The sequence below is a fragment of the Myotis nattereri genome, assembly GCF_964212035.1.
Source record: "Myotis nattereri genome assembly, chromosome: 9".
NCBI lineage: Eukaryota > Metazoa > Chordata > Mammalia > Chiroptera > Vespertilionidae > Myotis > Myotis nattereri.
In genome coordinates this window covers 38,951,460-38,968,481 of record NC_138084.1, presented here as the reverse complement: position 1 = coordinate 38,968,481, position 17,022 = coordinate 38,951,460, and the positions used below count along the sequence as shown (strand labels likewise).

Sequence of the window (17,022 nt, the reverse complement as noted above, 5' to 3'; positions counted from 1 at the left end):
CACACAGACTCAGTCTTGGGATATGTGTGGTTCTGTTATTTGCGTTGGTGATATGGTGTGTAATTGGGATATCCCTCCCTGGGAGAGGATACAAATGAAAATGCGATGGATGAACACCAAGGATATTCCACAGTCAGAAGAGTTTGGATGTATATGTACCAACATAAAGACTTAGAACTGAGTGAGGAAAGTAAGAAACAAAGGGGCATATAACACAATATCATTTATATAAATTATAAATACATATACAGAAAATAATCATTTTGTGAGACCAGATGAAAAGCACTGCATACAATAGAAGGTTATGAGGTCAATGGGAATGATGCATGGATAAATATATATATTAAACAAATAAAATAAATGTATAGATAAATAAACAAGAGAGGGGCTTTAAAATCACTAATCACTGTAATATGTCACTGAGGATTGTAATTAATTAAATTCCCCACACCTAAGACTCAAACAAATACACAAACAAGCAATAGGAGGAATTAAGATTGCAGGATACTTGTACAGAAATAGAAAGTCAGAAAAAGAACAGACTAGAGCAGTGATGGCGAACCTATGAGACGCGTGTCAGAGGTGACACGCGAACTCATTTTTTTGGTTTATTTTTCTTTATTAAGTGGCATTTAAATATGTAAAATAAATATCAAAAATATACATCTTTGTTTTACTATGGTTGCAAATATCAAAAAATTTCTATATGTGACACGGCACCAGAGTTAAGTTAGGGTTTTCAAAATGCTGACATGCCGAGCTCAACAGGTTCGTCATCACTGGACTAGAGACTATAAAAATGGACCAAATCTCATAGGAGTTTATGTTTTGAAATTAAATGTATTGGGTTGATAACATTATATAAGTTTCAGGTTTACTATTTTATAATACATCATCTGTGTATTCCATTGTGTGCCCACCACCCAAAGTTTGGTCTCCTCTTGTCACCTTATATTAGACCCCCTTTACACTCTTCATCCTCTTCCTAACCCCTTCCCCTTTGGTAACCACCATAGGGTTGTCTATGATTTTTTTTTGTTCCTTTGTTGCTTTTTATTTTATATCCCACATATGAGTGAAATCATATGGTTCTTGTCTTTTTCTAACTTATTTCACTTCACATGATATTCTCAAAATCCATCCATGTTGTTGCAAATGGCAATATTTCATCTTTTTAATGACTAAGTAGTATTCCATTGTATGTATGTGTTCTAGATCTTCTTTATCCAATCATTGGTGGAAGGACATTCAGGTTGTTTCCATGTCTTGGCTATTGTAAATTAATAGTTTAAGAAACAAGTAGTTTGCCCTGACTGGTTTGGCTCCGTGGATAGAGCGTCGGCCTGCGGACTGCAGGGTCCTGGGTTTGATTCTAGTCAAGGGCATGTATCTTGGTTGCAGGCACGTCCCCAGTAGGGGGTGTGCAGGAGGCAGCTGATCAATGTTTCTCTCTCATCAATGTTTCTAACTCTCTATCCTTCTCCTTTCCTCTCTGTAAAAAATCAATAAAAATATATATTTTTTAAAAAGAAACAAGTAGTTAAAGAAACAGTTGTACACAAAATGATCTTTTAACTGGTAATTATCCTCACAAAAGAAATGCTTTGACTTTATGTCCACTAAAAGCGTATCCTATATAATAAAAGCCTAATATGCTAAGTGTTCAGTTGTCCAGTCAGCCATTCAACCAATCAAAGTGTAATATGCTAATTATATGCTAAGGCCTCGCAACTGCTCGCTATGACGTGGTGCACTGAACCAGGAGGCAGATGCTCCAACCGGTAGGTTAGCTTGCTCCTGGGGTCCGGCCTACCGGGACTAAGCAAGACAGGCCGGACACACCCTGGAGCCCTCCCCCAGACCCTCCCCACCTCCCAATCGTGCATCCCTCCCTGGTCCCTCTGCATGGCCTGTGCCCTCACACAATCCGGGACCCCTTGGGGGATGTCGGAAAGCCAGTTTCGGCCCTAATGATGGAAAAACTGATCGCTATGACGTGCAATGCAGGAGCTGCCCTCTGGTGGTCAGTGCACTCCCACAGGGGGAGCGCCTCTCAGCCAGAAGCCAGGCTCATGGGTGGTGGCAGGAGCCTCTCCTGCCTCACAGCAGCACTAAGAATGTCCCCATGGAGAGCAGGCCGAAGCGGTGAGTCAGACATCCTCCGAGGACTCCCAGACTGCAAGAGGGTGCAGGCCAGGCTGAGGGACCCCCCGCACCCCCACGAGTGCACAAGTTTCATGCACCAGGCCTCTAGTAACTTTAATATAACAGCACTTTCAAGACTCCTCTTGTCATGTTGATATTACGACAGTATTAACCAAGTTAAACTCTATCCCTTATGGTGATCACAGGGCACCAAAACAACCATAAACTGAAATGGGAGTGCAACTCTTCAATCAAGTTGCATTACTCAAATAGAAAGTTGGCATCCAGATAATCCAATATCTGCTCATTGTCCTTTCTATGTAATCACCATATAAATTAAAACACAAGTTTGGTAACTTGTAAACCTCTTAGAAATAGATCAACGGATGCTTTTTGAATGACACTAGTGTGGAATTTGAAAGAGCGGTGAGCATGCTCTGAAGGCTTTAGTCTGTGATTTCAAATGAAACACTAAGTGCCTTAGGGTGTCTCAGAGGGTGGAAAGATAATAAAGTTGAGGGCTCTTAAAGCTCCAGGGAATGCTTATTTACATCACTCTCAGGACCTCAGCTTTAAATATTTCCGTGAAGGAAAATTCTCTGTTCAGAACTGGGACCTAGGAGAATTGGAGTTTGTACCTTGAATCAAATAAGGCAAAAAGGCTTGGGATGAAGTCACACTGATAGGATGACTCTAGTGCTCAGGCACCAACCCACAGTTGGTGCTGTTCTTCAAGAGTGGGTCTGCAGGCTGCAGAAATCACTCCCTCCCACACTTGATCCTGGATCCTTAAACCAATGACTCCTTAGCCCTGGTTCTGCCTGGTCTCTGCCCTCAGGTGAGCGTGGGGAAACTGCTGCCAAGCTCAGTTTGTGGGATTCTGAAGGACTGGTTGAGAGGGTGGGGAGGTGCGCATGGTGTTGGGAAAGATTAACTTTGTCATTTATTCTCTTATACCTCGTTTTCCCTGCTAGACTCACAGAGACCACAGTTCTATTCCCACTCTTCTTCTTTAGAAACTTAACCCCCAAATCCTCTTCCAGACTTTCTCCTTCAGGGATGAGGCTGTTTCTAGAGAGACCCCGGAGGCTGCACCCTCCCACATTACTTTCCTCTTGCTGTTGAAGAGCTACTGCCTGGCTCTCCCTCCCCTGCCCTCTGATGTCAGCCCTTCAGTTTTCATTGCTTCCCTCAGCTTGCATTTGTTCCACCATCTCTTACTGAACAGGTAGAAAAGATGGGGGAAAGTAGGTTTATAAGTACTACAAATAAATAATACAACAATTAATAATGAATAAACTCCATTTCTTGCATTCACAACTGTAAACCTACTTTTCCCTTCCCCCATATGTACATGCACACATAGGTATGTTGTGGAATTGGTGCAGAAGAAGGGACAGCTGAACACTCGGAGGTATCAGGAAAGAGAACCTTTATTCAAAGCAGTGGCCACTCAGGGCGCTTTGCTATCAGTCAGCCTTAAAGAAATCAAGCATGTGCTTTTTTTTTTTCCACAGACTTCCACACTTACATGAACAAATAATTATATCCAAGTAGACATACAAACATCAAATAAACATTTACACTTACACCCTTTCAGTGAACAAGTACTTTTACAGTCTTGGGATCTTGAGCAAATAACAGGAACACTGCCCAAGTCCCCTGATGGGGGCCTGACAGGAACAGATGTGGGGGCCTCCCTTTCCCACATCCCAAGACAGGATTCTTGACCTATGTCTCATCCAGATAGAAACGGTACTCATACTGAGGAGCACGCCACATTTATACCACAAAATACCAACAAATCAGTTTCAGTTGTGTCGAGATACAGAACAAGTCCCTGAATAGAGATCCTTGATAATCTATATCAGTAATCCATTCACACAATTCCCAAAAGTTAAAGAGGAAGGAAAGAACCATTCAATGTGCTTCAAGGGGGTTTCGGCGAAGCAACAAAATCAACAGAGTAAACACATTGGACTCACAAACAAAAACCAAAACCAAAAAGGCTCACAAACAAACAAATAAATCCAAAACCAAAAACCAAGAAAACCAAGGCCAGAAGTACCTTTTGACGTTTCAGGGGTACCAAGGAAGGAGAAGTTAGGCCGCGTCCAGCCCTTCTCACAATCCACCATCAGTGACCAGTCCCAGCTCATTGGTCTATCATTCATTCAACATTTCTCTTTCTTCCCATCACACCAAAGCCATGCTTTCCAGTTAGTTAGAACTCTTGGTCTTAATTTTTAGGTGACATGTAAATAATTAACATTCCTCAGATTAGCAGTACATTCAAATTTTTTTAAGAGACACAGAAATTTCACTAGTTAAACAATTTTAAACAACAAAGATACATATTTAAGCAATAAGGACAGATCAATTTACAGAAGCAGAGACAGCATACAATCTAAACCACAGCTTTGGGTAAACACATTATCTAGAGTCCTTGGGTAACATAGGTTATACTTAGGCATGTCCTGGGTCTCCAGAACACTGAACTGGAGCCCTCCGACCCTGGGACAGCTTCGCTGTCCCTCCTAGGCAAAGGAAAAATGTGCCCTCTAAGATCAGTATGAAACCAGTTTCTATCTGAAATAATCCTACTTTACTTTAGAAATTGGATTATTGCTATCAGTCCCTTTTAAAGACTTTGACATAACCTTTAATTGTCCTTAGTTTAAGGAAAGCAGGGTTTTCTAGATTTAAGAGATTAGCTTAAAAATAAATCCGAGAGGCAAGCACACTTCCTGCCCCATAAAACTCTGCCTTAAAGCTCCACCCCTGAAATTCCATCCTGCCTCAGTGAGACATTGCTAAATCAGAGGAAGGGGCCTTTGCTGTTTCAAGATGGCGGCCCCCAGGGGGGCGGCAAGTCATGTGGCTGCATTGTAGACAAACAGAAATTTTATTAGAATCAGACCGATAAGCAAAGGCATTTAGTTACCACAATTACACAATTTTTCCCAATTCAATCAGAACCTTAAACTTTTAGCTGGCAAGTCAAATATTCAGTATTTCTCAATCAGTAACATTTTTAAGAATAAACTTCAAAAATGCAAGACATTTTAGCATTTGTTCAATTTAGCAAATTCCCAAAGCCTTGGGCTGCCTTTGACTAGAAACAGGTAACCATTAAAATGCAAATTAGTTATATTCTTTCTCCCAAGGATGAGAAACTGGGAAGCAAACCTGTCTTTATAAGTTGCCACTGGCGGGAAATTTTTGCCTACCTGCTTGTTCTGCTGGGGGAAGGGAGGCTAGCCCTTCATCCATTAGAAATTGCCTGGGGAAGCCAGCCTTAATTAAAAGGTGTAGCCATCTTTTACCTGGGCTACTTAGTTTTTTCTTGAGATTCAAATCCAAATTATTGAGCAGTTTTTATAATTTGATTCAGTAAACTTTACTTTTTACTATCAAGTGGCTCTGGAAAACCACATTTGAGCCTTGCAAAACAGGTTCTGGCCTACCTGGTCTTTTCAGATGTAAATTGACCACATTCTTTAAGATTTTGCTACAGGCAGGAGGTGACTATCCCCTTCCTCCATTAAGAAAAGCTTTCTTAATTAACAAAGGACCAGTTTTTTTTTTCCCCTTGGAAAAACTGTTCTTTATTATGGAAATGCCAATCCTGCTGCTATAATCTAGCTAGCATCTTTTCCCCCCTTTGGTAAATAATCAGTCTTGGGCTCCATCCTGCACATTTGCAAAGAGAACTCCAGCTCAAAACTCTATCCAAAATCGGACTATGCGCGCATTAGTTTTAAGCCAGCTTTTCTCTCTACACGTGCACAGAAATCCCAGACGCATTTACTTGGGGAGGGGGTGACCTGTTTTCACAGATCCTCACTCAGACGCTCGCCCGACCGCCACACAAAGGAGGGGAGAGGGCAGGCCCCTTCCCTCCACACTCACACACTTTCACCAGACATTCATTCAGAGTTTAAACAATAACAACTTCCCAACTCCTGAGGGAGCTCTACAGCCTCCCCCAATCTCCTTGAAATGATCAATCACAATACCCAAAGGAGCAGTCTGAGTTAGTCCCATAACGTCCGTCCAGTAAGTCCACAGAAAACAGGAAAAAAAAACACAAACACAGACAAATACAGTCTTCCAACTCCATGGAAGCAAAAACAAAACAACCTTCCGACTCCGCGGAAGCAAACTACAGATTAGACGATAGCCATGCACCAACTGGCGGGAGCGACCCACCTCGTCTCAGATTGAGGGGTTTCTACAGACCTTCCGACTCCGTGGAAGCAAAACTACACCCCTCCAGATGGAGGATTGGAACGTCCCCCAACTCCTCCCGCCTGTGATCCCCCAGTGCGTCCACCTAGATCATTACGAGCATTTACAGATTTCAGAAATGAGCTCGCACAGAACAGAACACACAACGACACAGACACCTACCACGGTCAGTCAGACTCTCCGGATCGGGGTCCCTCGATGGTCTTGGGAATCCCGGATGAGCCCCCAAATGTTATGCCCATATTTCAAGATCCCCAATAGACCAATAGGGAGCCAGCCGAGTACAATGCAAAAGCAGAGAGTCTTTATTATTATTATAGACCCGGGTCTGGCTCCCAGCCTCTACCGACGCAACAGCGAGATGAGAGTGCCTGCCCTGTGGGAAAAAGGGGTTTTAATAGGGGGGTGGAGTGAGGGGAAGAGAGATGACTGTGGGCCCTGCCGATTGGCCAGGTGCAAGTCAGGTCTTGTTACACAGGATGTGGTCATATCTATGGCGTGCACGTTCCTTGATTGTCATTGGTTAGTTTAAAGAAATCCTGGGCGTGGCTAGCAGAGGCTTGGGCTTCTGGGAAGAAGCCTTGCCGAGCACATGGCTGCTAGGGTAAGATGGAGGGCGTAGCCCTCACCCTTTCAGTATCTAAATGCCTAACCTGGATGGCGCCTGGTGAACTTCCACTAGCTAAGCTGTTACATCTTGGTTTATGGCCCTTGTAAATTGGGAGTATTTAAGTAAATAGGTCTTGCAAGACCCAGATAACTAAGGAAGGGGCAGTGACTTGATTATAGACTAACAAAAATGTGCATTAGGATACTAATTATCTAATTATCTAATTACAGAGTCAGGCTGCTAGCCCCCCTACATTCTTTCACAGGTACAAGTGCATGAACACATATATGTAGCACCTAGCTCATAGTAAATGATTAAATAATTTTTGTTAATTTATTGATTATTTAATGAGGCTCAGAAATATTAAAATACAAAAGTATTGCAGTAGGTTCTGGGATAAGATAAATATTAATATATAGCATAATTTAATAAGATAGATTTTATGGGTTCTGTAAATGGATAAACAATGGGTCTGTGCTGCTTATCACTACTTGATCCAAATAAACAAGAGACAGGGTTGAATCAAATATGAGCATTTATTCCAATACTGCCAGCAGTATGGGAGAGCAGCAGATTAGCCACAAAAATCTGCTCTGCAGCTCCCCATAAGCCAACAGTTTATATAGGTAGAACTACAAAGGAAGAGTAGGCAAAAGGGCAGTTTACAGATATGCAAAAGGACTAGGGCAGTGATTCTCAACCTTCCTAATGCCACAACCCTTTAATACAGTTCCTCATGTTGTGGTGACCCCCAACCATAAAATTATTTTCATTGCTACTTCATAACTGTAATTTTGCTACTGTAAACAATATGTAATTATATATGTGTTTTCCGATGGTCTTAGGCGACACCTGCGAAAGGGTCATTCAACCCCCAAAGGGGTCGCGACCCACAGGTTGAGAACCGCTAGACTAGGGGTCTTCAAAGAGCTTAGTTATATGCAAGGGCTGGGGTTATATGCGGAAATAGCCCAAGGGAGTGCCAGATGGGCAATTAACAGGTAAGCAGGCTGGAGGTTTGCAAAGGCCTGCAGGTATGCAGAAAGGCTGGAGATCTTTAAAGGGCTGGTGATTCTGGTTTCTGCAGCATAATTGTTATCTTTCCATGATAATCCGCAGCTCCAAATGGGGAGGAAGAGCTGCATCTCCAGGTCAGCTCCAGCCAGGGTAGAATGTGCCTTCTTCTTCTTTTTTTAAAAAAATATATTTTATTGATTTTTTACAGAGAGAAAGGGAGAAAGATAGAGAGTTAGAAACATCGATGAGAGAGAAACATCGATCAGCTGCCTCCTGCACACTTCCCACTGGGGATGTGCCCGTAACCAAGGTACATGCCCTTGACCGGAATCGAACCTGGGACCCTTGGGTCCACAGGCCAACGCTCTATCCACTGAGCCAAACCAGTTAGGGGAGAATGTGCCGTCTTTAATCAAAATAAAACAATCATGGTTAACAGAGTATGATTAATATTTCTTACAATACTAGCTGGTTCCCCAAATTCTATTGCTGCCCCCTTTCAGTTCCATGGTTTATAAAAATGCGGATATTTCTCAAAGGAGTTCCTAACTCTTAGATGCTAAAAAAACTAACCAGAAGGAAGGCCCTCCTTCCTATTGCTCCATGAATTACTGTCCTTCTTCTACGGAGGAAGTGCTGGGTGAAGGATGGAGGGTAGGTCCCTGGATAAGGCCCAATGATGAGACTCATACCATGTTCTAGTCTTGCTAAGGAAACTACTCAGCAAGTCTTCCAAATAGGTAGCCAGGAGGGTCTCACTGCCAGTGGCAAACACCAAGCCTGCATGGGAGATTCCTTGTGGTCACTTTCCTCAGAGCTCCCTTCACGTCCTTGTTCCTCAGGCTGTAGATGAGGGGATTAAGCATGGGGGTGACCATAGCGTAGAACACAGACACCAGTTTTTCCTGTTCTTTGGAAAACTTTGGTGTCATGTAGGTGACAATTGCTGACCCATAAAAAAGGATGACCACAATGAGGTGGGAGCCACAGGTAGAGAATGCCTTGAGCCGCCCTGCTGCTGACTTCATCCTGACCACAGTCACTATGATGTGGCCATAGGATACCAGAATTAGGGAAACAGGCATGAGGAGAATCACAACCCCCATGAGGAAAATGGCCATCTCTGAAGTCCGGGCATCTGTGGTTGCTAGGATCAATAGTGCAGGTGCCTCACAAAAGAAATGAGCAATACTATTGCTGCCTCTGTAGGGTAGCCTTAGAGTAAAGGTGGCATCCACCACAGATACCAGAATGCCACTGGCCCATGATCCCGCAGCTAGCTGGACACATACCTTCCAAGTCATGATGGTGGGGTAATGCATAGGCTTACAGATGGCCACATACCGGTCATAAGACATCACTGCCAGAAGGGCACACTGTGTACAACCAAAAATAAAGAAGAGTAGAAGCTGAGCTGCACAACGTGTGAATGAAATGACTTTTTTCCTGGATAGCAGGTGGACTAGGGCCTGGGGAACGATGTTGGTAGAGAAACAGAGGTCAGCCAGAGATAAATTGCAGAGAAAAAAATACATGGGTGTGTGAAGCCGGACATCAACCTGAACAAGGGTCAGGAGAAGCACGTTTCCAAGCACAGTGACCAGATAGACACCCAAGAATAAGATGAAGAGCAGCTGCTGGGTGTGCGGGTTGTCAGAGAGTCCCAGGAGGAAGAATTCTGTCACCTGTGTCTGATTTGTCTGTCTCATGGTTTGTCTCTTTTTTCAGTACCAAGTCACTACACACTAAACATAGGTGTGTGTCACCTATAAAATTATGTAAGTCAGAGTTGGTGTGTGTAACCTATAAAATATATAATTAAATGTTGCCTCCAATCACTACCAACCATTTCAAGAATCCCCTTTTTAAGGTTTTTAGAAGATGGTCATGCTGCTTTAGTTGGAATATTTTCAATTTTGCAAGATTTAATACTTTATAAGTTGGTGCATTCATTTTTAGTGTCATCTGGAAAGTGTAGACTCTATCCAAAATCATCTTCTTTATTCTGAATATCACATATCTAATAATAAAAAGACAGATTAAATTCATGTGTAAATTCATGCCATTTAATTTCGCTTTGTTATTAACTAAAGCCTCTGAGTCTTGTGTTGCTCTTGCCACACCTCTCCCATCTCATGTTGGTGCAAATATTTTTAAGTCTTTGGATATACAACTGTTTCTGTTGTCTCCTTCTTGAATGGGTGGTCACGAAGGCATAAGAAATCAAACAGAGCCAAAGTACCCTGCAGAACTGACTTTTGTCTTAGAGAAAATGACCCATTCTGAAGGAGCTGGGAAACCAAGAGGTAACTCTGGATAGTGTACCATAGTCTCTTTGGAAATTCTTTCCTCCGCTTCAGCTAGAGCTCCCAAATATCAGTGAACTTCCAAAATAACAGACACACACCATCATGACATAATTTCCATGCTAAGCCACCAGCATGGCTATTTTTCAGACTACCTGGCACTGATCTGCAATCTGCAGCCCACCATCTCTCCCTGCCTGATGTTATCTGTCTACTCCTCCCAGAAATGACAAACTCCTTTGAAAGTTGTTTCTATGTCTTTCATTCTTTTAAAAATATATATATTTTATTGATTTTTTACAGAGAGGAAGGGAGAAAGAGAGTTAGAAACATTGATGAGAGAGGAACATCGATCAGCTGCCTCCGGCACACCCCCACCGGGGATGTGCCCGCAACCAAGGTGCATGCCCTTGACCGGAATCAAAACCGGGGCCCCTGAGTCCGCAGGCCGACGCTCTATCCACTGAGCCAAACAAGTCAGTGCGGCTATGTCTTTCATTTTTGTGTACTTTATTAGACATAACATAGAGCTTTGTTCAATAAGTTATCATTAATTAAATAAATCAAATAAAAAGGTTTTTAAAAAGCCTGCCTAAAAATTAAGAATTTGGGAATAAAAATAAAATATCATAGGGCCTCTCCAACAAGAGTAAAAGGAAATTTAATTTAAAGTCTAAATTTTAAGGCTGTACATGAGGGCTATCAACTCTTTATCTTTCTGATAAAATACTTCAAATTATGTTTTAAATACATAAAATGCATATATACATACACACATGTACATACATATAAAAGTAGAATGTATAGGATTGTCAAGGAAACCATTACATCAAAATATAGTCATGAAAATAATTTTAGAAAACAAATATGTGATATGATAATACATGTGCTTCTTCAAATCATTAAATTTTTTAAATGTTGTGATGGATCTAATAACCACTTTAATTTAAAAGTGATGAACTTAAATGATATTTTGAGATATCTTCAACAACTGCAATTTGATATAAAGGTACCTCTGATTTCCACTGGTGATGAAGCCATGGATATTACAATGCTGGATACTATAAAACAAGAAGGACATTTTAGATTCACTTTAATGTAAATAGCATTCACAGCTAAATTAAAGAAGTCTCTGAATTCCAAGTTAAGAACTATTGGGCTCATGGAATTGCCAGGAATTTTCTCAAAAAAAAAAATACAGTTACACTCTATATAATCTGATAATGAAGTCTTAGGCATTTGGATGGGTCTGTGGGTCAAAATGATGAGAGATTTCAATTTATCATTGAAATAGTAAATGAATAAATAAAATGTTAATATGAACAATCACATCTCTGCATAGTGTTAACATCATTTTCATTGAACATACATCACACTTTGAATATTCAATCACTTTATTTGTTGAGTAAAAGTATTTGGCCAAGCATTTCCTTAAGATACAAACAGAAGACCTAGCCACTGAGGCCAAAGACTCTCAGATAGGAAGGACAAACTATAGTCACAGTTTATCCCCAGTGCCAGTGTGTTCTCTGGAACATCATAGATTCCCAGAAAATATTGGTTTAATGAATGAATGTACTGGACCAAGTGAGTCTGTATGATCTAACAGTTACAAATAAAAGTAATTTAGAATTGTGTCTAGTGGGAAATATAGTCTATTTTTATTTTATTTTATTTTTTTAATACATTTTATTGATTTTTTACAGAGAGGAAGGGAGAGAGATAGAGAGTTAGAAACATCGATGAGCGAGAAACATCGATCAGCTGCCTCCTGCACATCTCCTACTGGGGATGTGCCCGCAACCCAGGTACATGCCCTTGACCGGAATCGAACCTGGGACCTTTCAGTCCACAGGCCGACGCTCTATCCACTGAGCCAAACCGGTTTCGGCAATAGTCTATTTTTAAATAGCTGATATAAAAATAAATTTTGAGAACACAAGTAATTTTAAGATAGGTACTTTTGAAATTATCATCCACCTAGTGGAAGGTACTGTCTGGTTAGTGCATAAAGTCTCCAGGTTATGGTTCAGCTCAGGTCCCTTACACTTACTTCTCCTGCCACAGTTCACACCCTCCCCAGAGTAGAATTTAGTGCAATAGTATCAATTATGTGTCTAGATCTGAGAGAAAATTAAATGGTAAGCAAATAATGGTTCTCACTTTTGATGAAAAGATATAGAGGATAACACTAAACGCTTGTCCCGAAGTTCTAAGTGATGCCCAAGTCGGTGGTTAACTTAGTGGAAGGGCAACTACACGATGTTGCTGATTTCTAAGACTTCTTAGCCATTCCCCATTCCCACCTATCTCCAACACACGTAGAAATAGACACACACAAGTACACACATTCACAAAAAGCAAATATATCCTAGACACATAAATGTATTTACAGCAGGATGTGCTTACCTCCATCATAGCTCTTAACAAATTACGTTGAAATTATTTCTTTTTCTGTCACTATAAGATATTCAAGAGCAGCAACCATACCTCACTCATCTTTATTCACAGCAAATATGATAAATCCTGGCATGGAATAAGTGTCTAGCACATGTTTTTGAGCTGATTTGACCTGAACCAAAATAGCAGAAGACAGTGAATGAGTCAGAGATAAGTGTGACTTGTGACCTGTCAGATGGCAGGAGTGCTCACTGACCCAGGGGTACAATATTAGAAGTCTACATCCCTGACTGCTCCCAATTTGTTTTTTTAAAGCATGTTATTCTCCCATGCGAATGTGAAGGATAAAATGCTCCCTGGGCAACCTCAGGGTCAGGAAGCTTCTCTAAGAGAACCATGTCTGCTGTCGGTATTTCGTGTTATTCTGTCTTCCAGATTTAACATTAAATTTTAAGTGCATTTCTCTAAAAATGGCACGTATTACTTGGTGTGGAATGGGATGGTAAGGTCACAGAGCCAAGCATTGTCTAATTGGCATTTCTTTTAGAAAGAGGATACTGAGGAAATCCATAGGAACCAAGAGAACATATGAAATTTCTCTTCAGATTCCAAAATCTTTCATCCTCAAAATCACCTACCCCCTACCTTCCATATCCATGTCCTTTACCTTCTCCACAGCCCCACACACACATAAGAATTCACACCCAGAGGACCAATAATGAGTCCATGGAAGCTCTGCTTATGTCTCCATCAGGTGAAGACCATGGTTTGATAAGATAGATCTGCTGTGGGGAAAAAAACCTTGGCTAGATTTATTACAGAAGATTTAGCCCTAAGAATCACATTGTTTGGACAAATTAGTTGAATTCAAAAAAATCAAATCTATGAAGGGATTGAAACCAATTCACTCCCAATATATGCCAAGTTATCCCCTTTGTTCAACTCGTGCCTTGTCTTTCCCTCCCTCCAATACACTTACCAACATTTTCTCATACCTGGGAGAAAAACGTTCAAACCAGCAAAGACATCTCACAGTTGAGGAGGAAACTGCTGCAGGTGCAGCAAATGCATTGGCTGCAGAAGGGGCAGAGTGGAGACTGGGAGCATCTTGTTATGAAGTCAAAGGGCTCAGTAAGATCAAGGACAAGGCAGGAGGGGAATCCCCACATCCCCCATGTCCAGAGGTCTTAGCATTGACTTCAGGGCAACAATAGTTCCATTTAAGTGAGCAGAGGAATACATGAGCAGTCTCTGGGGCAGCAAACGTGCTCAGGAGAATTCTGAATCATTAGGGTGGATCCTGAGCTGCATTTCCTCTCAGAAGGTTCCCAAATGGTTGTGAGGACAGATGTCAGCACTCACATCTCCATTTGGGGGAGAATGTAGATGCAAACAATGTAGAGTTAATTCAATCCACAGGTGTATTTTAAAATTATACAGCATGATCAAATATGACTTATCTCTGGGATGCTAATGTTTCAACAACAGAAACCCAACAAAGAAATTCACAAATTATTACACTGAAAAATAAAATCAGATAAAAATCTCAGTGATGTAGAAAACACATGTGTTAAGAAAAAAACACCTATTTATTATGTTTTAATCTTTGTAAATCATGAATAAGATAAAGGGTTTTTTTTACCTGGTTGGTTATGCACCAAAACCCAACAACACATCTCATATTTAATAGAGAAATTATTGGTGCAGTCTTTAAGATAGACAAAAAATGGTGCCCACACCATTACTGTTTAGCAGAGTACTGGGAGTCATGAAGAACACAATAAAGAAAGAAAAAAGATAAAAGGAAATGATATAAGGCATAAGAAATGCAAGAGAAAAAAATAAAAAGTTACTATTTGCTGATCATATGATTACCAGCCTAAAAAAATTCAATGAACAAACTGCTAGAAGTAATAAAGATATGCAAGTTTCCTGTATCAAAGTTGAACCTAAAAAAAAACTAAAAAAAAACAGCTTTCTTTACGTCTCTACCAGCAATAACCAATTGGAATATAATTTTTAAAATGGTATAATTTCACAATAGCAGCAAAAATTATGAAGTATATGGAAACAAATCAAGAATACACAAGCTCTCCATGGTGGTAAAAAATTAGCTCTCGTGAAGTAGATCATTTGAATAAATGAAGAAATATTTCATCTCTTGGATCAGATGACTTTAATATTATAAAGATATAATTTCTGCCTAAATTGATCTGTAAGTTTAGGGTAATACCAATTACCATTCCAGTTGGATATTTTTAGTAACCCAAAAGATTTACTCTTACATTTATGTGGAGAAATAACAATCCATACTTAGTCAGAATACTGAAAGAGGTCATGTAGGAATGCCCTACCAGATATTAAGACATATTGCCAAGCCACAAAAATAAAATCCAGGTGGTACTGGTGCAAAAAAGAACTAATAAACAAATGGAGCCAAACTGAGAGCTCATAGATAGACCCATATGTAAATTTCATGTAAAACAAAGTTAACTCCAAAAATCACTAGGGAAAGGACAAATAGTTCAGTAAATGTTGTTGGTAAAATGAGTTGACTACAATGAGAAAAATAAAACTGAATTTCTACCTAACATGACATAAGGAGGTAGTCTCCAACAGGATTAGATACCTAAAAGTTAAAATAGAACAATGACATTATAGAAGAAAACATAGCAGTACACCTCACTGACTTAGAGTAAAAAAATTCCGAAGCACAACCAATAAAGAAAAATTTGATGAATTTGATTTTATAAAATCTGAAATTTGTGTTTAATAAAGAACATTAAGAACAAAGTTAAAAGATAAATAAAAATGGATTCACAATGAATTATACAAATCAACAAGAAAAATAAAGACACCCCCCCCCAAAAAAAATAGCAGAGAATATAAAAAGGGAATTTACCAAAAAAAAAAAAAAAGTAACTTCAAAGGGCTACATGAATATAAAGCAATGCTCAAATTCATTAGTAAAGAAATATCTACAAAGTAAAACAACAGAGATATTTATTTACCTGTGTTAGTAATAATGTACTGGAAAAACAGTAGAAAATAGGGGAGCACACTTGCATTGGGATGAAGTACAGTCATTCTGGGGGGAAATCCAGTATTACTTGGTCATCTTATGCTTATGCATATTCTATGATATAGCAATTATTGAGCCAAAATATTCTCACACAGACTCAGTCTTGGGATATGTGTGGTTCTGTTATTTGCGTTGGTGATATGGTGTGTAATTGGGATATCCCTCCCTAGGAGAGGATACAAATGAAAATGCGATGGATGAACACCAAGGATATTCCACAGTCAGAAGAGTTTGGATGTATATGTACCAACATGAATGATCTTAAAGACTTAGAACTGAGTGAGGAAAGTAAGAAACAAAGGGGCATATAACACAATATCATTTATATAAATTATAAATACATATACAGAAAACAATCACTTTGTGAGACCAGATGAAAAGCACTGCATAATAGAAGGTTATGAGGTCAATGGGAATGATGCATGGATGTATACATATATTAAACAAATAAAATAAATGTATAGATAAATAAACAAGAGAGGGGCTTTAAAATCACTAATCACTGTAATATGTCACTGAGGATTGTAATTAATTAAATTCCCACACCTAAGACTCAAACAAATACACAAACAAGCAATAGGAGGAATTAAGATTGCAGGATACTTGTACAGAAATAGAAAGTCAGAAAAAGAACAGACTAAAGCAGTGATGGCGAACCTATGAGACGCGTGTCAGAGGTGTGACACGCAAACTCAATTTTTTAGTTGATTTTTCCTTGTTAAATGGTATTTAAATATATAAAATAAATATCAAAAATATACATCTTTGTTTTACTATGGTTGCAAATATCAAAAAATTTCTATATGTGACACGGCACCAGAGTTAAGTTAGGGTTTTCAAAATGCTGACACGCTGAGCTCAAAAGGTTCGCCATCACTGGACTAGAGACTATAAAAATGGACCAATTCTCATAGGAGTTTATGTTTTGAAATTAAATGTATTGGGTTGATAACATTATATAAGTTTCAGGTTTACAATTTTATAATACATCATCTGTGTATTCCATTGTGTGCCCACCACCCAAAGTTTGGTCTCCTCTTGTCACCATATATTAGACCCCCTTTACACTCTTCATCCTCTCCCTAACCCCTTCCCCTTTGGTAACCACCATAGGGTTGTCTGTGTCTATGATTTTTTTTTGTTCCTTTGTTGCTTTTTATTTTATATCCCACATATGAGTGAAATCATATGGTTCTTGTCTTTTTCTAACT

The 17,022-nt window shown here is 39.8% G+C and overlaps 1 protein-coding gene across 1 annotated transcript; it reads right to left on the bottom strand.

Annotated features, from left to right (window-relative positions):
- Window positions 1-8,778: 8,778 nt before the first annotated feature.
- Window positions 8,779-9,732, bottom strand: LOC308525428 (olfactory receptor 2D2; the record flags this gene model as incomplete). Its single annotated transcript, XM_081100251.1, has 1 exon — window positions 8,779-9,732. The coding sequence occupies one exon, from the start codon at window positions 9,730-9,732 to the stop codon at window positions 8,779-8,781; it is 954 nt and encodes a 317-aa protein (XP_080956377.1).
- Between the last annotated feature and the right edge of the window lie 7,290 nt (window positions 9,733-17,022).